The 22,048-nt window shown below is 57.0% G+C and overlaps 2 protein-coding genes across 2 annotated transcripts in view; both read right to left on the bottom strand.

Annotated features, from left to right (window-relative positions):
- Positions 1-22,048, bottom strand: part of CRMP1 (collapsin response mediator protein 1) — a 328,086-nt gene that overhangs the window by 228,374 nt on the left and 77,664 nt on the right. The window lies entirely within an intron of this gene.
- EVC2 (EvC ciliary complex subunit 2) overlaps positions 8,091-22,048 on the bottom strand; it is a 31,688-nt gene continuing 17,730 nt past the window's right edge. The window contains exons 13-22 of the mRNA XM_056132772.1: positions 20,571-20,730; positions 19,098-19,552; positions 17,934-18,138; positions 17,528-17,650; positions 13,856-14,083; positions 12,348-12,565; positions 10,998-11,085; positions 10,442-10,635; positions 9,769-9,870; positions 8,091-8,998 (exon numbers count right to left, since the gene is read on the bottom strand). Coding sequence (XP_055988747.1) covers positions 8,728-8,998; positions 9,769-9,870; positions 10,442-10,635; positions 10,998-11,085; positions 12,348-12,565; positions 13,856-14,083; positions 17,528-17,650; positions 17,934-18,138; positions 19,098-19,552; positions 20,571-20,730 — 2,044 coding nt within the window. The 3' untranslated portion in view covers positions 8,091-8,727. The remainder of the gene's footprint in view (positions 8,999-9,768; positions 9,871-10,441; positions 10,636-10,997; positions 11,086-12,347; positions 12,566-13,855; positions 14,084-17,527; positions 17,651-17,933; positions 18,139-19,097; positions 19,553-20,570; positions 20,731-22,048) is intronic.

Below are 22,048 nucleotides of genomic sequence, written 5' to 3'. Positions count from 1 at the left end.
CCTGGCAAGCTCCCCGTGGTGTATTCAATATGCCAAAAACAGTAACAAAAAGTCTCACATTGGAGACGGTATTGGTGCCCGCTCGAGCAAATCGATGAACAACGGGAGGACAGTGCTACAGTGCTACAGTGCTTTAGATATTTTACCTTTTCTAATGCATAGATATACTGCTATAAATTCCTCTATAAGTAAGGTTTTTGCTGTTTTAGTACATTTGGTTAATCTGTCTTCTCAATGAATTCAAAATATTGCTAAATTTTTCTTTTTTCTCAATTTTGCTTTTGATTTTTATTTCCTAAATGTAGACAAGGGCAGGAGCCATAGCACAGCGGGTAGGGCATTGGCCCTGTATGCAGCCGGCCTGGGTTCGATTCCTCCGTCCCTCTCGAAGAGCCCTGCAAGCTACCAAGAGTATCCCGCCCGCACAGCAGAGCCTGGCAAGCTACCCGTGGCATATTCGATGCCAAAAACAGTAACAAGTCTCACAATGGAGACGTTACTGGAGCCCACTGGGGCAAATCAGTGAACAACAGGAGGACAGTGCTACAGTGAATGTAGACAAAAGTCACAACTACTAATATAATTCTGAAGTTGAAACTTATTTGATGATAAAACTCCACTGTTAAAATCAAAAAGTTAAAAATCAATTTTTATGTGAAAATTGTTATATCTTACCACAGGGTTATTAAGTTCTTGCCTAAGAATTTACTAAGCTGTTCATTGTTAGTACATTCTTCTGTGTTTGGAGGTTTTCCTTGTTGAGTTTTAGTTGGCTTCCATGCTACTTTCCCATTTAATCACTAAATGTCAGTATTGAGGAATCAAGAGGCCACATCTGCAGCCACACAGTCCCGAGACTTCGCACTGTGCCTGGGCCAAGGAATTGACATGCAGCACCTGTGGGACGTGGGTGGGCTGCCAATGTATAGGAGGTAGGGGGAGGCTGAGCACCCCCCTCTGCGGAGACCGCAGAGCTCTCAGCCTGCACACTGGGGTACCTGAAATTATTTGCAGGTTGGCATCTCTGCAGAGAGTATTTGTGAAGCGGTGGAGTTGAGCCCTGGGTATGGGTGGGGTTGCGTGGTGGGTGTGGGAGCACTGCCTGCACGTCAACAGGGCGACCGTGGATTTTCGTTGCTTGGAGTGTATCTCCTCAGAGGTTTGGCCGAGGGTCAGTGGAACAGAGCCAGTGGGTGAGTCAACACGGCGGCAGCTGTTGTGAAACTGTTGGAGACTTCTGTTGGGTTCCTGTGTTCTACCGAAGCCCCTTGTTTATGCCAAATATTTCCATGAGTTTCCCATTTCTGGCTCAGATTCCCAGTTTAGTTACACTGTGGGCTGATAACAGTGTAGTTTCTTGTCCTTTACATGTGTTTTGTCTGACAAAACTTTGTAAATATGTATAGTTGCATTTTGTGACCCAGAATGATCTCCTCTGGGAAATGTTGGGTGTGATCTTGAGAACATCATGTGACCAGCTGGCTGGGACATTCCACTAGCCTTAGGGCCAGGAGTTGAGGCACTATTCAAGTCAACTGAGTTTCTAGAGGAGGAAGCTGAAATCCCTAACAGTACAGAGCACTGGGCTATTTCTCCTTAGCTGGCTGTTACTTGTTGTCACTCAACAGAAACAAGAGTCACTTTCTTCATCCCTCCCATTTTTGGGGGTGCTGGAGGTCCATGCTCCCTGTCACTCAGGGTCTGGAAACATGTCTTTGCTCTATTTTGATAGTTCTTTAGTTTTGGAATTTAGATTCAGTCTCTCATGACCTGAAATCCTTCCTAATTATTTTCCAGCAAATCCCAGACATCTCATATTTTCTTCCATAAATATTTCAGTATGTTTTCCCAAAGGGTAGTCTTTTATTTTTTCCTTTTAGCAAAACTATAAGCGTGACTGACTCTAGGGAAAACAAAAGTTTGCGTTAAGGAAATGTAATGAAAATGCTCTACATGGCTCCGATTCAAATAAAATGGTATGCATTATAAAATTACAAAACCTGGATATCTTGTTTAAAATTGAGGTTTTTTCCCCTTTTTTGATAGTACCCAGAGATGCTCAGGGGTTACTCCTGGCTCTGTACTCAGTAATTACTCCTGGTGATCTTCGGGGGACCCTATGGGATGCCAGGGATTGAACCCAGATCGGCTGTGTACAAGGCAAATGCCCTTCCCTCTGTACTATTGCCCCAGTCCTAAAACTGAGTTTTAATTGTGCCAGATATTTAGAGAGAGAGGTAAGAAATGTGACTAAGAAAGCCAAGTCCCCGTCTCTTCTGGTGGATGGCCCATGTATTTTTCCACTTAAAAAACCTTAAGAGGGGCTGGAGTGATAGCACAGCGGTAGGGCGTTTGCCTTGCACGCAGCCAACATGGCCAACACAGGTTCGATTCCCAGCATCCCATATGGTCCTCCGAGTGCAGCCAGGAGCAATTCCTGAGTGCATGAGCCGGGAGTAACCCCTGAGCGTCGCTGGGTGTGACCCAAAACGCAAAAAAAAAAAAAAAAAAAAAAAAACCTTGAGATATTACAGAATATTCTTTGGAATAGTAAGTGCTAATGCTTTAAGAAACGCCTAAACAATGAAAGTAGATGCTTCTGGGGGGAAAAGGAGCTGGGGCGAGGAGCAGTAGGCTGCAGAGAAGAGGGTGCTGCAGTTTAAACTTAGATGGGAAACGGGCTGGAGCAACAGCACAACCTAGGGCTGGCACATGACCGACCCTGGCTCCACTCCCAGCATCTCCTAGAGTCCCCTGAGCCTGCCAGGCGTGCTCCCTGGGCTCACATGCACCTGACAGCAGCTTTACTGATCAGCACCCAGTACAGGAAGTAACCAAGAGCCCTTCGGTCGTGAAGACAAACGGTGCCACATTTATACAATGAATGATGTCCAGTGAGTTTTAAACGAGCCATCGGTTCTGCCATAAAAGGACTCAGAGGAACATTGAGTCCTGCACATTGCTGAGGGAAAGAAGCAGTCTGAAACGACGGTTCCAACGGCACCAGATTCGGGGAAAGCAAAATTAGCAAGGGATGGGGGAGGGCTCCTGGGTAGGAGCCATCCCGTGTGGCCGTGCACATCCAGACCGCAGCCACCATGCAGCGCAGACGTCACTTTAATGCATGCAGTTCAGCAAGCGACCACAAGGTCCCCGGGCTAACAGCACCCACCAAGGAAAGCTGCCAGGAAAGGTGCTTGGGGAGGCAGTGAGGACCAAGTGCATGAATTGGGACACTCAGCACACAGTGCTCAAAACCATGAGTCCTTCCCACAGGGAAAGGGAGGAAGAATTCTGATGAACTCCAAGGGGCACATTGGAATAACGGTCAGTTCATGGCGGTGGGGACCTCGTCCGCTTCTCTGGCAGAGTGCGGGGTTACAGAGAAGGCAGAATAATGGGGGGCCGGGCTACAAACAGAGGCTTCAGTGTCACTTCCTCGGCTTCGCATTGGTTCCTTGAGTTCCAAAGGCAGTGCAGACATGGCGATAGCAGGGCAGAATGCATGCCCACTTCATCTGCTGGGTGACACGGTGAAAGAACGTCCCAGAAACAAAAGCACCCCCCTGCCCCCATCTAGGCTTCCCTATCAATAGAGAAACCAGGGGCCATACGGAATGGCTCATTCAAAGACTGGCCATGGAGTATAGAAGGTAATTTTTTTCATTTCATTTCATCATCCTGTTATTCGTTGATTGCCTCGAGCAGGCCCCAGTAACGTCTCTTTCATCCTAGCCCTGAGATTATATTCAAGGCTCTTTAGGAGAATGAGACCCATCATTGTTACTGGTATTTGGCATATTTGGAACGCCACGGGGAGTTTGCCAGACTCTGCCCTGTGGGCAGGCTACATTCGATAGCCTGCAAGTTTATCCAAAGTAGGAATGAGATAATAAGATGTCATAAAAAGATGTCCTGATAAGATGTCAGGTTCCGGGATCTGGATTTTATAGTCTCTGAGTCTTGGCCGCTGATGGGATTACACGGCGCCAGGGGGCCAGGTGGTGGGTGTGACCCCCGCCTACTGGAATTTGGAGGATCTGGGTGGAAGATCCTCGACTCCAATCCGAGTAGGCTTGGAGGTCTCGGCCCCGGAACCCGCGTGGCTTTGTCCCTCTGCCAGTACCTTCATGTGTGCGGAGAGTGGTCTCAGCATGGTGGTGGCTGGTCCTGGAGGTCTTCGGCTGCCGGAGCCCTGGTCGGGGCGGGGAGGAAAGCTCAACCCGCTCCCCTCCAAGGGGCCCCAGGAAGGAACACCCAGGCGCGGGGGCAGAAGACTGCACTGTTCTCGTCCGGGATCTGGATTTTATAGTCTCTGAGTCTTGGCCGCTGATGGGATTACATGGCACCAGGGGGCCAGAAAGTAATAAGAAGGTAATAAGCCCCAATTATTGTGCAGTGAGAAAAGAAAACCAAACAGTTTCAAGAATAAAGGCAGGGATTTGAAACTAACGCAAGGGCAGCTGCAGTTAAAAGATGGGGAGAGAGGGCCAAAACAACCATTCAAAGATACGAAGACGAAGGTTCTTCCTAGCTGAAAGGCAGGTCAGTAACCCACGCAAGGGGAAGCAGGCGAAAATTTCTGAAGATTTCTGATAAAGGAAAAGAGCAGGGTTTAGAGTGAAAATGTAAGAATTATCCAGAGGGGAGACAAATACGGATCCAGAGAACAGAAAGACAATGGAACACTGTGTCCAAAGATAAAGCTAGTGCTTTTAAGAAGTCAAAGGGGAAAACAAAGTCAAGGGAATATATATGTGTGTGTGTGTGTGTGTGTATGCATATATATCACACTTGTAATTCTCCACAAAAATAGCTTTTAAAAATAAAGACAATGAAGAGATTTTTAACACAATCGATGAGATTAATTCATCAACAGCAAATTCACTAGAGGAAATATTAAAGGATGTTCTTAAGGTAGAAGGCATAAAGGCACATCTAACATAAAAAGAAGAAAGCTCATTGGTTTCTGCTCTAAGTTTTATTACTTCCTTCCTCCTGCCTGGTTTGGGCTCCTTTTATTGGTCACTTTCTAAGATCCTAAGCTGCGAGGTTAAGTTCTTTACTTGGACCCTTTCTTCCTTCCTGATGAATGCTTGTATCTTCTCACAATGGTTTTGTGTATATATATATAATTTATATTTATAAATATATATTTAAAAATAAAAGCACTTGTGTATAAAAATAAATAAAAGTAAAAATATGATCAATAAAGTTTAAAATCTGAAAAAAAGAGAGAAGAAAGCTCCTGGAGTTCTGAATATTTGCACCGATGGAAAGTGCACTTTCCTTGTCTTCAATCTCTTCAGAAGACAACCGCAGAGAGGAAGTAAGCACATACCCATGGAGAGGAATTTAACACAAGTAGCTGCAAGAGACAGTTGAAGACAGCAGAATGAAACAGCGGAGTGAAGGCTGTCACGCAGGACGCTCACACTCCCTGTGTGGGAGTGAAAAGTGCCCATGAAACGACCTGAGGGTCAACAAGGAGAAGGGAACGCTGGATGGGCACCCTAGGGTGGGGGAGAGCTTCCAACAGAGAGGAGAGAAGGGAAACAGTGAAAAGTATGCAAGGTGAAAGAGAGCCTGTAACAAGCGAGACCACGGAAGACCAAAAGCAGTTTGACTCTAAACAGAAACTCTGTCCGATCAATAAGTACAATGACACAGAAGGTACGGCAGCCCCGGTGAAGACAGTACCTCTCCCACACCTGTGGAGCAACGAGGAAGGGGCGGAAGGGCAGGTGCCTAGCCGTGACCTCTGTGTTTCTGCAGAGACACAGGTTTTGCAGGACGCTGGTGTGCCCAGCTTGGTGCCGACTCTGCATCATGTCCAGGAGGGGGTATCCAATGGCCTGGAGACCAAACTTCAGAAGTCACTGCATAGAGCTTGTCGCCTTCTCAGGCAGGCTGGCTCTCTCCAGCCCCACGAGCGGGTACGCCTCTCTGCCTCAGCGGGAAATGCAGTGCTCTTGCCCACTGGCTTTTGTGTCTGTCCACCCAGCGAGACTCAAGCTCTTAGGAGAGAGATTCCAATTCTCTGTGCTGTCTCTAGTCAAGGAGTTGGGGAGACCGAACAAGCTCAGGTGTTCTCAGCCCCCTTCCCCGGAGCTTCTCCAACCCAGAGGCCATCTGTACCTCAGGAGCCCTTGGAGAAAAGTGGCTGGCTTCAGCCCGCACAGGCAGGGAGATGAACGGAAGCAGAGAGCTCGGTGCTGGAACAGAGCCGAAGCGACTCCCATGGCCCACCAGCAGCTCCTGGCCCCCAGTCTCCTGACGGCATCCTGATGCTACAAGGTAGGATCGAGTATCCTCCACGCCCAGTGACAGGACTGAGGTTCCCAGTGGTCCCCCGATGTGCTCCGAAGGTGCAGTGCCAGGATTTACAGCCAATTTGCCTGCTTTGCAAAGCACAGAGCTCCCCGCTCCCCCCTCTGGCTGCCGTGGCATAGACGTGTTTCTAGACAAGAAATCAGCAGCTAGTCTTTCTGTCGATTAACACCGGGAGTTATTATTAGGCTCCAATGCTATACTTCGAACAGCCTGGACACCTCCTGTTGCTGCTAATAGCCTCTTCAATCAGCCTTCAACCCATAATTTGAGGTTATTTTTTGAACTCCTTATGTGCAATTTCCTTTCAGCCATGCATAATTCTAGCTGCGCTCTGGCAGAAGCTGGAAATTCTCAGAGAAGAAGGTCACCTTTGAGGGGGCACCGGCACGGCAGGTCACACCTCCCAGCACTTTCCCCACCCAGTGTCTTCAGGGGCTCCGGAGGGATCCCCCTTCATTCCATTGACAAAGACGAGACCGCAGAATGCTCGGGAAACACGCCCCAGACAGTGTGAGCAGCAGAGCTGGGCCGAACAGCAGGATGCTGGACGCCTCCAGCCCTGTGAAATCCTGCTCCTCCTCCTCCCTCAGCACCCAGGAACGCTCCTGCCCCCACCACCAGGACACTGCCCCCCGCGCCTTCTCCCCCGCATCAGACCGCCAGCACAGTGACACGGACACATGCCAGCCCAGGCGCCTGCACACCAACGGACAGCCACACACAGGACCCAGCCCTCAAAGGGCCGCTGGCGTGGAATGTGCATGGCTGGCCCAGGTGCCACCAGATTTGCAACCAAGACCCTCCCTTGGGCAGCACAAAGGCTGGGTCTCGAAACAACTGGGGGCAGGCTCCTTCCTGGGCCCCTGGGGATCCCCGTAGGCTGCCAGGAGTGGCCCTGGGAGTGACTCCTCACCCCGCAAAAGGCCATGATTACAGGGGAGGTCCAGCAGCCGTGCTGGACGATGGGGTGAGGTAAGAGCGGGGTGGGGTGCAGGTGGGGGGAGGACACCTGCCTCGTTGCGGTGTCGGAGAGGATCACAGGGGATGAGCAGCCTTCAGGGCCAGAGTCACTCCCCTGGAGGTCTTCCCAGGGACCCCTCACCCTTTTCTGGAGACAGGTTCCCTCCCCACCAGCCCCCACCTGCAGAAAGGCCCACTGCGCCTGGGTCTGGGAAACCCCCAAGGTCCCTCGCTGGCCTCGACCCACCAGGATGCCAGAGCTCCAGCGGGCACTGCAGGGAGCAGGAGGCAGCTCCTCTGGAGGACACAAGCGAGCACTGTTGGGGGTCCCAGAGCAAGGACACAAAAAGGACAAGGAGCCAGGGCCTCTCGTGACCTCCGCTGTGATGCGCCCCACCCCTCCTTCCAAAGTCCTGTAGAAGAGGGGGACCGGGGAGCTGGAGAGAGAGCACAGCGGGCAGGGCACTTGTCTTGCACACCTCCAACAAAGGTTTGATCCCCGGCATCCCATAAGGACCCCTGAGCCCCACCAGGTCCCCTGAGCGCAGAGCCTGGTGTAACCCTTGAGCATCACTGGGCGTGGCCCAATAAAACAAAACATAAAGAAATAAATGAAGGGAGGGGGGTGGGGACAGTCTCCCCTGTGGCCGGCTGGCGGTCCCGAAAGGCTATCGGAGGCCCAGCCTGGCCACTGGGACCAAACGGGCGCATGGAGCAGGCTCAGGCTCAGAAGAGCTTCGCAGGGGAGGCGTTTATTCTGGAAAGGCCCGGACACCGACAGAGCAGGGACACGCGCTCTGTGTCAGGCCAGATCCTGCCTTCCACACAGCCAGGGCAGCCAGCAAGGGGCTGGGGCAGGGTCTCCTCTGGACGCAAGCAAGGACGCCTGAAAGCAGCTGCCATCCCGGACGGCCGCCCCTGGCCCAGGCGCATCTTGTCATTCTCAGATGCGAGGGCGGGACCATCCGGGCAGTCTGGAACCCTGAGAGCTGGGGCCGGGGGTACAGGCAGGGGTGGGGTCTTCAAGCTTCCTGCCTGTGCCGAAGGATCTACAAGCTGCACACTCACACGTGCACGCACACACACCTATCAGACTGCACAGGTGCACATGCACACGTGCGCACACAGGCATACCTGCACACGAGTGTGTGTACACACTCACATGTACACACAGGCATACCTGCACACACTAACATGCACCAACATTCACCTGCACTTATACATGCACACACACGCTACCTGAAAACATTCATATCCTTACACATACCTGCACCCATGCATACACAGGCCTACCTGCACTCACACATACACAGTCCTACCTGCACACACACGCGCGCGCGTACACACACACACACACACACACACACACACACACACACACACAGAAGAAGCTGTGTCCCTTTTCTGCGTCTCCGCCCGTCCAGAGGCATCACACTAGTCCAGGCCCAGGGCACGAGCAGCACTCTTGGCATTAAGAAAGTTCTTCTTCTTTCTCCGGGGCGGGACATGCAATGAGAGCTCAGGCTCCTGTGGGTTCCGGAAGATAAAGAGCTTCTCGCCCGTGCTCAGGAAATCCACGGCCTCTTCCCCCAGGATGGCCACGGGGGCCACTTGGCCGAGGGGCTCCAGCGTCAGGTGCGGCCAGCTGCCCGTGCCCGAGAACACGGTCCAGTCACTGAGCGGGGCGCAGGGCCTGCCCAGAGTGCTGGAAGAGAGGAGAGAACAACTTCCGCTGCAGGGAACCCCGAGACCCTGTCCCAGCCCCCATTCCGACAGGCTCTCTCAGGGGAAGACCCCGAGACCTTGCTCCCAAGAACGTCCCCACCCCCTGATTCCATGCCGAGTGCCATTCTCAGCCTGACCAACACTTCCTCCCATCTGATTTCTGGGGCGCTCAATTTGCTCTCCTGCCTCTGACCACGGGACACGGAGCAGTGCAGTCAGCTAAGGCCCCTGCTTCCCTGGGGAAGACTCGGGTTAGGCATGCCCTGGACACTCCCTAGGAGTCCCCACTGGGCAGCACACCCCCACCCAATATGAACCTATCATTCTTACTCTGAGGAACAGTACTGTACCTGCCCTAGAACAGCTGCTCCCCAAGCTGGGTGACAACCCAGGAACAAAACCTGGGCAAGGGGCAGTGCCCAGCAGAACATGTAGGGAGAGGACCAAGGGCCTCCCCCCACCACTTTTCTGGGAACTGAGTTTCTCATCACAGCTCTGGACACTGTGGAGGCCACAGGCAGGGACAGAGAGAGCTCTGCAGCCCTGCCCAAGGAGGCTCCAGGTCTCTCCCGAGGGCCAACCCATGGAAGCAGAGTCCAACAGGGAGATGACATGAGCATCCCCCCAGAGGGCGCACACGAGAAGTAAGTCCCTGGCTGCATGTCCCCGCCCCCCCACCGCATCCCACTCCTAGAGGTCACTGGCCGTGTCCCCCCCACCCTGCATCCCGCTCCTGGAAGGCCCCCTTACCTCTCCTTCCTCTGCTGAGCCCACCGCATCCTCTCCGCCCCTCTGCTGATCAGCTCTCCCTTGAGTCGGCTCTCTAGCCCCTGCCACCAGCTCCCGTGCTTCCTGCCGGGAAAGGGGGCGCTTAGGTTCTGAGCAAAGGTCAGGCTGAACACCGGCAACGGAGGGAAGGTTACCAGCTTAAGGCGGCTTCAGCTGGGGGCGAGAGAGCGGTCTGGAGAGAGCACAGAGTGCGGGGAGGGAACTTGTCCTGCGAACGGCCACTCCCAGGAGCAAGAGTTAGGAGTAAGCCCTGAGTAGATGTGCCCCCTCCCCAGAAAGGAAAACTCAAGACAATCAAATCTCCGGGCACTTCCTCCACCCAGCGCCACTGGGGACCCTGTCCTCCCTGGGCTTGGACTAGCAGAAGGGACCCCCAGTATCCGGGGAAACAGTTTTCACTTGTCCATGCAAGGCAAACGCCCTACCGCTGTGCTATGGCTCCAGCCCATCTCTATGGCCTGACAAATAAACACCCTTCAGATTCAGCGAAAAACATCCCTCAGAGAAACAAAGATGGGAGGGTCGCCCTCAAGCTCCTCTGACTTACTGAGGAAGCCCTGGTTAGAAGTCAATGCCCCTGCCCTGGACGATGCAGTGCCCATTGGAGGCCTGCTGCCTTGCAGAGTCCACTCACCCCTGGCTGCCCGTGTCGGCCTGCTCCCCGCTGGCCCCCTCCATCGCGTGCTCGGAATGCTTCTGGCCCAAGGAGTCCAGCGCGGCCAGCAGCTCAGGCTGCAAGGCCGTGGGCAGCGCTAGGGTCAGCAGCCGGTGCAGCGTGCCTGTGGGCACCATGCTCAGCTTGGACAGGTAGGACGTCAGCCTCAGCTCCTAGAGGGTCAACACAGAGAACTCAGCGTCCGGGGTAAGCAGAGGGAACCTGACACCTCACACCTCTGGGCCTGGGGATGGAGTCCTGACGGGGCTGGCCTACACGGTCTCAGCCCCCGGAGTCGGCAGCAGACATGCACGGAGGCAGCAGATTCACATGGCCGCTGGACCCCACACCCACGGCCATGGGAGACGCTGTGGCAAGGTCCGAGTCTCAGCAGCCCTGCCCTGCTGTGTTCCTCTGGTGTGTGACACCTAGACAGGGTTTGCCAGGGTCCTGAAACCACCCCCAGCCAAGAGTCCAGAGCACAGCTGATAACTCCCACCTGGCCATCAGTCTGGCCACCACGTACAGCGCTCACCTGGCCATACAGGCTGACCACTGCGTCCGTCTCCATCTTCTCCAGCAAGTCTTCGAGCATGACCCAGTCCTGCTGCTCCTCTCTCAGGCTGGAGGGAGGACAAGGCCCACGTGAGGCCAGTTGCAATGGGAAGGGGCCCAGACACCATCCCGTTCTTCCAATAATGAAGATTCGCTGATCGACTGTCTTGGGCTGTCCAGGAGTAGGAGCTGTGCGCTGTCCACAGCCCACCCTGCTCAGCACGACCCGCACCTGGCACCCTGTGATGCGAGCTGGGCAGAACCACTTCCCAGAGAGCAGGTGGCCCTGCCTCCCCCAGGGTCCTCTGGGAGCCCGTCCATCCCCCAGTAGAGCTGGCGTCTGACTGGCAGGCCCAGAATGCGGGCCTGTGCCTGCAGCACATCTGCTGGGAAGGGGGTGGGCATCAGGGGGCCACAGCCCCCAACTCCAGCCAGGCTCTCTGAGCACTTCCTTCCAAGCACCGAGACGCAGCCCCTCCGACTAGGTCCAAGGACAGCCACGTGTGTGTTTCGCAGGGGCAGGGCTGCCCATTACAGGGGCTCTGCCCACAGCCCACCCACCCGCAGGCGGGTGTCAGACTCCGTGACGCCGGGCACAGTGCACAACTCGTCTTTGCCCTCGATATACTCACAGTAAGAAGCTACAGTGCCGGGCAAAGCCATGCTCTCACCACGACCCACGGCTGAGTCAGAAAGCGCGAGAGCCTCAAAGGCCACGGTGCCACGGCGCTGAGTCTAGAACAGGGGTTACGAGTGGCCGCAGGAGGCCAGCACGGGTGTGGACAGAGGCAGGAAATGCAGATGAGAGACTAGGGCTGGGGGCGGGCATCCTGGCCTCCTGCACCATAATTCCCTGTGATTTGCTCACTAGGGGCCACACCCAGCAGTGCTCAGGAAATGCTCCTGGCAGTCTAGGGGACCATATGGGATGCTGGGGATGGACCCTGATCAGCTGAGTACAAGGCAAACGCGCTACTCCTGGCCCCTATAACTACTCTTCTAAAATAGAAATTAAGTGGTCAGAGCTATGGATCGATCGGGTGCAAAGGGGAAGAGCTGAGCACTGTGCAGTGTGACGCCCCCCTCCCCCCAAGATTAGAATAGGGTGTTCAGGGACTGGAGAGACAGTGCCAAAACCAAGGTCTTGCCTGGCTCCATCCTGGGTGGCACCACCCTTGGCCCCCAGTACCACGTGGGGGCCCTGAGCACAGCTGGGTGCCACCCAACTGCCTTGTCCCCTAACAATAGGCTGCCCCGTGAAACTCAGTGATGTTGGGGAGAACGAGAAGAGAAGCACATTTGACGGGCGCAGGTGGGCTCCGGAACCCACCTCTGCTGCTGTTGCTTCAGGAGCTTGGGGCGCTGGCTCAGCGCTCGCTGCAGCGCGGCCGACACCTGCCTCTCGGAGTCTGGTTCCTCGGCGGATCCCGGCAGGAGCCGTGGCCCCTCCGCCGCCCACTGTTGCTGACTGGCCAGCGCCCGCTGCAGCCCGGCTGCCTCCTGGAGTGCCAGTTTGTCCTCCAGCTTCTTCTCCAGCTCCTGCAGCTCCTGCACACATACGGGCAGTGGCACAACGGGTGAGCCTGGGAGGCTCGTCCCTCAGCCGGACCCCTGCACACTGCCTCGCCCAGTGCCCTCTCTCCCAACTCCTGTCCCGCCCCACCCCCTGCCCCGCCCACCCCAGCACCCTCCCTCCTCCGATCACCTGCCAAACCGCCCGCTGCGGTAGATAGGAGATAACCATCTCATATCTGTGTGTATGTGTGTGTGTGTAGAGAGAGAGAGAAGCAGAGACAACTGGAATAAGCATCTGAGCGACCAGATAACGTGGGGCTCTTTTTGGGCACCTGGGCTTCAGGGGTGAGGGAGACAGGGCACGCACACTCTGGAGACTCACAGAGCAGAGCGGGACGCACAGTCGGAGCTGCCGTCACAGAGGGAACCCATGGGCGGCTCCATGGAGGAGGAGGCTACCTGTGCCTGGTCTCTGAGTCACCAGAAGTGCAGAAGCACTGTGGGCAGAGGGTCTGACCACATCTCCAGTGTCCAGGGGCCTAAGGTGTGGGGGACACGGGAGGAAGGGGTGGGTAGCCGGGGGAGGGGCTGTCCACAGCGGTTTTATTTTTCTGGCCCCTGGAGCCGGGCCCTGTGGCTTCTGGGGCTAAGTCCTTGGAGCACAGTGCCAGTCCCCACTCCTCTTGAACACAACAGACCTGAAGATACCTCAGGGCCAAGAGAGGACACCTGGGGAAGGCGCTTGGCCCCAGAATACAGTCTCTGAGCACCGCTGGGCGTAGCTCTCCCGCCCCCCAGCCCCCCAAAATGAAAATATCACAGGTGGGCAGAAGGTTCGACACTTAACACAGTACCCAAGACAGACCCCGGGTGCGGGGAACCCAACCAACTGGCAGCCACTCCCTGCTGATTTTTCAGGTCGGACTCGTAAGAACAGGCAAACTGGGCAGATCTGGACTGAGGCACTGTGGAAGCGGGGCGTAGGGGAGGACAGAGTGGAGGAAACTCAGGTTCTGCTGAACAGGGCTGCACACTGAGACAGAAATGCAGAGATGCAGGGGGGCTGCAGGCCGGTGCCCGCTGGGTGGGACCAGGCGGGGCTCAGGGGACCCAAGATGTTGCCAAGGATGGAACCCAGGCTGGCCGCACCCAGGCAAGGGCTTACCCCTTCACCACCACTCCGGCAGTCCCTTCTGATTATAATCAAACTCAGTCGACTGATCATTTTTGTTGGAGGATCTGCCTCTGTCTCCAGTAAGTCAACCGACCAGGAAGCAGTTCACACCCAGGGCAGGGCACAGGGCTGGGGGTGCCCACACTCACCGGGCTGTGTGAGTCCAGGACTCTGGTGCAGGCCTCCGCAGTAAGGGCCCCAGATGCACTCAGTTCTTCCAGGAGGAGGCCCTGGATGCTCAGGAGGGTGCTGCAGGCCCACAGGGTCCCGGCCGTCCATGCTACCTTCTGGAACTGCAGGGACACGAGCGACTCGGCGAAGCAGCTCTCCTGGGCCTCCAGCTGCTGCAGCCTCTCGGCCCGCAGCTCCACCCGGACCTGGAGCAGGGGAGCAGGAGGCAGGGGTCACGGGGTCCAGGGGCAGTTGAATACAGCACTGGCTCGATCCAGTCCTGAGAAGGGCCAGGAGGGGCGTCCCCATCGCCAAAGGAGCTGCAGCCCCCCTGCTGCAGGCAGGCAGATGGGGTGGGCCCCAATGACAATGGAATTCCTAGGAGGGAAGAAAGCCAATAGGGCCTCACCTGGCACCAGCAGCAGGTCCAGAGAAGGCCGGGCTCTCCGAGCAGAAACAGGCCAGGAGAGGAATTTCAAAGAGGACCATTCCCAACTCAGCCCCCTTGGATACCGCCCTATCAATGGACTCTCACCTAGGTAGAAGCCCCACAGAGGGGCAGGTTGGAGAAACTCTCTGAAAGGCAGATGCTGCCCGAGCCCACGTGCTGCTTGTGCCCACGTGGCCGAGCACATGTATCACCCGCCTGCATCTCCCCTCTGGAGATGAGGCCTCTCTCTCTCTCTCTCTCTCTCTCTCTCTCTCTCTCTCTCTCTCTCTCTCTGTGTCTCTGTCTGTCTGTCTGTCTGTCTGTCTCCCTCCCTCTCTCCTCTCCCTCTTTCTCTTTCTCCCCTCTCGGTCTTCCTCTCTCTCTCCTCTCTTTGTCCCTCTCTTTTTTTTAAACTTTTTATTGAATCATCACAAAGCTCTTCATGATTGGGTTTCAGTCATACAGTGCTCCATGTTCTCTTGAGTGTGTTTCTCTCTCTCACTTTCTCTCCCTCCTTCCCCACCCTAAACCCTCAAATAAAATCCACTTTTACTTCACTGCTTGTCTACTCCTAAAATTCTTTTCTGCGAAACAGGACAAAGAAAACCTAGAAATCCTGGGGAAGGCCTAGGAATGACTCTTACCAGCCCTAAACTTCCCAGCTGGCCCGGGGGAGGCAGAGGAGGAAAGGGAGGAAGCAGCAGTCTCTCTCCTCCTCGCCTCACATAAGCCAACCCTGGGGGCCCACCAACCTCACCCCCACCCCATCCCCCACGGCTGAGCCAGGGTGGGCTGCCCTGCAGAGGGTGGATGTGCCCGGTCAGTCTGGGCTGTGCCCTAACAGTGATGTAGGCAGGTAGATAGGGAAAGGCTCTCTGCAATGAAACAAAGTCTCATAGAAGAAGAATTCTAGGACCGACCCACCCTGTGGAGACAGAGAATAAGGACTTGATAAGACCATACCCAGACCCTGAAGATATGGGCCTCCTCCCCATGAAATTCCTCCTTTCCGAGAACCCCCCTTTCAATCCGGTTGACTCCAGCGACCCAGCCCCAAGGTGATTCCAGGACATTCCAAGTCAGATGATTCTCGAACCCCCTTTCAATCCGGTTGACTCCAGTGACACAGCCCCAAGGAGATTCCAGAACATTCCGAGTCAGAAGGATCTATAAGAACCAGCTCGAGAGCCCACTTGGTGCTCTCTCCACCCTCGGAGAAGCCCGCGTTCCCTCTGGACGCGTTACTCTCTCTCTCTCTCTCTCTCTCTCTCTCTCTCTCTCTCTCTCTCTCTCTCTTACTATCTGCTTATCCCTTTCTCTCCCTCTCCAAAAGCCTCCAAATAAAACCTGTTACTTCACTGCTCGTCTACTCCTGAAATTCTTTTCTGCGAGCGAGACAAGAACCCCAGAAACCTCGGGTAAGGCTTGGGACTGGTCTCTCCTTTCCTGCAAAGAGCAAATTCTCGCCCCAGCTTGAGTCCGTGGCTCCCCGAGCAATCGGGTGGCGGGGATTAACTCCCGTGCCGAGAAGATCAAGCGGACTTCAGGTGTGGCTTGACGGTCACCTTGTGGGGCTGGCAGGGCTTAGGCCCGTGCCGAGCAGGTGCTCACTGCAGACTTTACCGGTTCTAGCCTACCCAGGGTCCTGGGTGGCAGAGGCGGGTGGGGAGAAAGTGACCGTCTTTCTCCTCCCCACTTCACATAAGTCACCCGTGGGGCCCACCGACATAAACAGGACTTCCCTCCTGCGGCTTCCTTTCTTTCTTTTCTTCCCAATGAGTTGGGGTCTGGGGCCACACCCTGAGGGGCTTCGGGGTCTACTGGCTCTGTCTTCCTGGGAGACCAGGCGCGGTGCCAGGGTGAACACCCAAAGGCGCCTTAGCCCTGCGGGGCCTCTCCAGCCCACCTGCTTCCTTTCCAAGTCACTTGCTTGCAGGGACGAGTGCACTATCTCCCCCGTACCCAGGCTCGTGCTCGGCTTCCGTGGGGTCCCCCTGGCCCTTTCCCTGTTCCCTGCCCCCTCCCCGCCCCTCCAGGGCTGTGTCAACCCTGTGGGATGTTCATTCCAAGAAGACAGGAACTCTTGGCTTATTCAGGCATATCTATCTATACCTCAGCCGAGAGGCACGAATATTTCCGCAACGTAGTGCTTTAAAAACAATTTGTTTCCTTGCATGTTCTGTGGACAAAGAAGTCTGAGGGGAAAAATGCCAGATTCTCCTCCTGAGCCCCATTTCCTGTCTTTGATGAGCTCTCTTGGCTAACTCCCTGGGGAGAGGGCTTTCATCCTTGTCTGAAAGAACTCCTGGGAAGGAGGCAGATTTGCATATCTAAGAGGCATTAGTGACAGACTTCATTAAATATTCAAGCAACCCAAAGTAATAAAATTCATTTGCAAAACAACATGTGGGCTAAAGACTCTGATTTTAAATGGGAGATTCAAACCCACCCTACCAGTTTCCTGACCTGCCTGTAGCTGAGGGCGGAGTCTCTGACGCGCCCTCCAGGAGGGCTGGATGTTTCACCCAGTGTCACCCAGAGGAGCATCAGTGACAGTGTCCTGACCAGCCAGTGATGCAGGGCCCACTCCAGTGGGAGACACTGCCTTGTGTGGCCCCCTTGTGATCCTGGCAGTGGTCTGGGCCCCCAGCTGGCCCTGGTACTCTGATTACTGGCCTAAACAGCACCCATCTCTGGACCCAGCATGGAGGGGTCTGGTCCAATGAGCCAAGTATCCGTGCAGCAGCCCTGGGGCCGTCCACACTATGTGGGCTGCCCACTCGCCCACCAAAATACAGAACAGAAACCAGAAAGAAGACAGAAAGCAAGAAGGAAAGCTAATGCTCACCCTGGCCTGGCCTGACACCGGCTGTCACCAATCCTACCACTGACCCACCCCACTCACCCCTGCCTCTGACCCACCCCACTCACCCCTACCTCTGAGCCCTCCACTCACCTCTGCCTCTGACCCACCCATCACCTTTATCTATGACCCACCCCACTCACCCCTACCTCTGAGCCCTCCACTCACCTCTGCCTCTGACCCACCCCACTCAGCCCTGCCTTTGACTCACCCTGACTCCCCTCTGCCTCTGACCCATCCCTATTCAACTCTCCCTCTGGCTGTCCCCTCAATCTAACCCTGTGTGCCCAGTGCACCAGCTCTCCTGCCCATCCCTCAGGCCCCTGTCTGAACAAAGGGCGCCAGGCTGTGGCTGACCTTCTCCTGCAGGTCGTCGGGGGGCTGCTCCTCAGAGAGCCGGACCTTGTCCTCCAGGCGCCTCTTCAGTAGGTCGGCCTTGCTCTTGTTCTTGGAGCGGGACTTCTTGGCCTTGGCCGGGTGCTGGGGGCGGGGAAGGCTCATGAGGGCCCCAGCCCCTCCCAGCGCCCCTCCCCGGCTGGCCCCGCCACTGAGTGTGAGGAGCTCAGCTGGCTGGGGGAAGGGGCATCAGTGCCCAGGTCCTGTGAGGGTTCTGGTGGGCAGTCTGGGCTTCGCAGAGACAGAAGACCCCACTCGGCCATCTCTCGGGCCTGGTGCCCGCCCCACCCCGCCAGTCTCTCGCCAGCACCTGGGGTCACCTCCCAGCAGGGCGCGACGCCCACCCGTGCCACCCGGAGCCACCAACCTGCAGCTCGGGGGCGGCCAGGGCCTGGTCCAGCTTCAGGGCCTCTGCGTCCCGCCAGGCGGCCAGGAAGCGCCGCTGCAGGACACGGGCGCGAATCCTGGGGAGGGCCAGGCTGCGGTCCATCTGTGCCAAGTAGCCCTGCGCCTCCCGCCGCATGCCCAGCAGCTCCTCCTGCGACAGCGAGAAGCAAGAGGCGCAAAGCTGCCTGCAGGGAGAACAGAGAGGCCAGTGGGCACCTGGCAGAGCAGGCCGGGGAGAGCTCGGGGTGGAGCCTGGCCCACGACATGGGGAGGGGTGGCGGGGTAGCGGTTGTGGGTTGGAGCAGAGCAGGGCCAGGAGAGCTCAGGGCGGGGACCAGCCCAGCCCCAGGACACGGGGCATGGGGGGTGGGGGGTTGAGCCCACAGGTGCTGTGTGCTGGCAGCTGGCCCCTGGGGTCTGCGGGACTGAGAACTGGGGGTCCTGGCGCTGGGGTGAGGCCTATGACCAACAGCTGTATTCGAGGAAGCCTGTCCTGGGCCGAGGGGGCGGGAACGTGACCCCTGAAGTTGAAGCACGAGCCCCCAAAAGGGTGCCGCATGGCTCCGGGCCCAGGAGTGAGTGCAGCCGGGGAAAGAGCATCAATGCGAGTGTGACTGAGAAGGGGCTGGAGAGGAAGCCCAGTGGTGAGGGCCTCGCCCACGCCTGACCGAGTCAGATTCCCCCAATCCCCACCAAGAGTGATCCCTACGCACAGAGCCACAAGCAAGCCCCGAGCACAGCTGGGGGAGGCCCCAACATGACACCCAAAAAAGTGAGTCAAGTGCAAGGACCCACATTTGTCCTAAGCCTCAGGCGGCCTGGCCTCGGGGCCCAGGAGGCAGGCACCAGGGGCAGGCCTTGGCACCACCTGTTTCTCCATCATTCTCTAAGGTTCCCTGCAGGTGAGCACAGGGGCGTCTTGCCCCTCCCAGCTGCGCAGACAAGCTCCCGGGCGCCGCTGGATCCAGAGTGTCCGCAGCAGCGGGGGCCAGGCCAGCTCCCAGGGCCGGTGCGGGCAGGGGCTCATCTAGAAAGTTCTCCCGTGGAACCAGAACTGGACCTTCCAGGCCGATGTGCCCACCTCCGCCAGGCTAAGCTGCATGGCCCCGCGCGTGAAGGCCAGGCTGGGCCCGCGGCCACTCACGCGAAGACCAGCTGCTCCCAGTGCCTCAGCTCGGCCTGCTCCTGCACAGCGGCCTCCAGCGCGTCGTCCTTCAGCCTCTGCCTCACGCCCTGGACGCCCTCCTGGCCCCTGTCGCGCTCCTCGGCCTCCAGCCGCTCGGCCTGGGCGGCCATCTCCTGGCGGTGCTCCTCCAGGATCTGCTGCAGGAACAGCCAGGGCGCGCTGCGCTTGAGCAGCTCCTGGGCCATCCCCGAGCTCTGCAGGCGCCGCAGCTCCTCGGTGGCCCTCTCCGCCCGCGCCAGCGCCAGCGCCCGCAGCTCGTCCAGCGCCGCCTGGTCCAGGCGCTCCTGCAGCTCCTCCAGGGCCGCGCCGTGGTCCGCCAGCAGGCCCCGCCACTGCTCCAGGTACTGGCCCACATCCTCAGCCGTCCGGAAGGCCTCGCTGAGGGCCAGCTGCTCCTTCCGCTGCTCCCTGTGCTGGAGGGACAGGGGGCAGAGAGGCCACGCTCGCGGCAGGCCTCTGAAGGACCCAGGCGGGGGCACAGCACACCCGTGGCAGGAACCTCCGCGCGTCGGAAACCCTTCCCGCAGCAGTCACACACTTGAGAACACACTCCCGCAGGAGACGCTGCCACTGAGGGGCCGCTCTCCGCTCAGGGAGCGGAACCGTGTCCACCGACAGGCTGTGACACGCAGAAGAGCCGCATCCTCACTCCATGCTCTCGGAGGACACTGATCTGACCACAGGATCTAATCATGAGCTCCACGGAATCTGGTCACGGGATCTAATCCTGAGCTCCACCAGATCCACTCGTGGATCTGATTCTGAGCCCCAAGGGATCTGATCACGGGATCTGATCATGAGCTTTGTGGGATCCACTCACGGGATCTAATCACGAGCTCCACCGGATCCAATCGTGGGATCTAATCCTGGCACCAGATCCAATCATAATTATCTGATCATGGGGTCTGATCATGAACTCCATGGGATCTGATCATGGGATCTAATCGTGGGATCTATGACAACTCAAAAGAGCAGTGTGGCCTGGTGAGGGACTTCCTACTTCCAGGGGATAAGGCTCTGGGGCAAGAGTTCACTGCAACAGATCTTTGCCACTACTGCGCTCCCGAAAAAAATCATGATCAGAAGGGGGAAATCCCGCGACCCACGAAAGGTAAGTAAAAAGAGGAAGTTGGAGACAGGGCACGGTGGGCGGACACCCTCGCTCCATCCCCAGCATCTCATTCGGCTCCCAGCCCCACCAGGAGCATCCCAGCTCCCTCAGCACAGAGCCAGGAGTAAGCCCTGACGCCGCGGGGGGCAGCCCCAAACCACGACTGCTCTGACCCTCCAACTCTGGTAAGACAGGAGAGATCCCCAGTCCACACTCCAGAAAGCCATTCCCAGCTAACTGATGGCAAACGGCCCATTGCAGTGTGACGCCAGGCGCGGGACCTGGCCCGAGGAGTGCTCGGCAGTGATCACAGAACTTGCCTTCTGCAGTGTCTCACGCCGACTTCTGATTATCAGCTTCTGGCAAAGCTTCTTCCTCTCCTGCTTCAGGTCATTGTCCAGCTTCTGCGTCACCGAGAAGACTTCAGTGTGGACCCGCTCCAGCAGCGCCTCCGTCTGCTCTTCGTCAAGGTACCCGGCTCTGGGGGGAGACGGAGCCACGTCTGTGCTGACTCCACCAAGCAGCCAGCCCAAGCCCGGAGGAGCAGAGCCAGCAGCCCGGGCACGGCTGCACACAGGAGGAAGAGGGGCCAGTGGGCTGGAGCACAGGGATGCACCGAGCCGGGCAGGACTACAGCGAAGGGCGTCACTAGGCAGAGACGGGATGTGGATGGGAAAAGCAGAGTCCAAGGGGGAGTTCAGGGCCCACTCGGGGTGGGCCAAGCTCCAGGGCCGGGCCCAGAGGAAAAAACCAGGCCTGTCCGGGGCGAGATGAGCACCTGGTGGGGAGCGGGCTTATGGGTCTGGCCAACGCTCATTTCCGAGGCGGTGGCGCCACTCAGCCTGGCTTGGCCCCAAGAGAAGAGAAGTCAGAGGCAGGAGGAATGCAGCCCCTTTGCCCTGCCCTGCTGCTGAGTGGGAACCCCTGGCTCACGTCCTCCTGCTTTTAGAGGGGGCTGACGTCCCTGCGGGGTGTCCAGGGCCAGAGGGGAACTGGATTTCACCACTGGCCTTCCAGGGTCAACCATGTGCGCTGACACCCCAACCCTCTTCCCCGACCCCATGACAGCTCCTGGCGGCCTCCGTCCCAGGGCACCTCCCGGGCTGGCCACTCTCCAGCTGGGCTGGCTGTGAGGTGAGCACTGGGTGGATTCCCCAGGGAAGGGGTGCATAAGTGAATGACAGGATGGCAGGGAGGTGTTTGAGGACAAACATGCACATCTGTGCGGCCATTCCAAGCAGGATTTAAAGAGGCAAAAGGCCTCAGTGTCCACGTCCACGCTCTGCCTCTCCACAGGCGTGAAAATGACTCAGCACAGGCAGATTCATTAGCACCTCTGGGGAGCGCCTTATCGCATCATTTGCACCTTGCAGAATCCTCCTAAAACAAAGTGGAGTTGGCCAAGTTCCATAGCAACTCTGAAAACATCACCCCTGGATGGCCCAGTCTCACCTTTAAGGTCTCCAAGCTTCTGTCTGTCTTAACCAAGCACACACCTGAGCGACGCCCTGGCCGTCAGCTATGTGCTGTGCCAGGCACCTGGCTAGTCTTAATTCCCTGACCGTCCCCCGCACCCCCCCTTCAACCTGGAGCTGTTTCGAAGAAATCTGCAACACCTTGTGGCTGCCTCAGAGGTGCCGGCCTCGGGGTGGTCCCCGGGGATCCGTGCGGGCGGGGACACTGGGCTGAGCATCAGCAAGATTCCCCAGCTCTCACAGGCCCCTGGGGTCCACTCAGCTAAGGCCAGTGTCCGCGTGTGTGGTTCTGGGGCTCAGGGAGCAGCTCCCAACACTCCCTC

The sequence above is a fragment of the Sorex fumeus genome, unplaced genomic scaffold, assembly GCF_029834395.1.
Source record: "Sorex fumeus unplaced genomic scaffold, SorFum_2.1 ptg000095l, whole genome shotgun sequence".
NCBI lineage: Eukaryota > Metazoa > Chordata > Mammalia > Eulipotyphla > Soricidae > Sorex > Sorex fumeus.
This window is presented reverse-complemented; position numbering and strand designations above follow the sequence as displayed.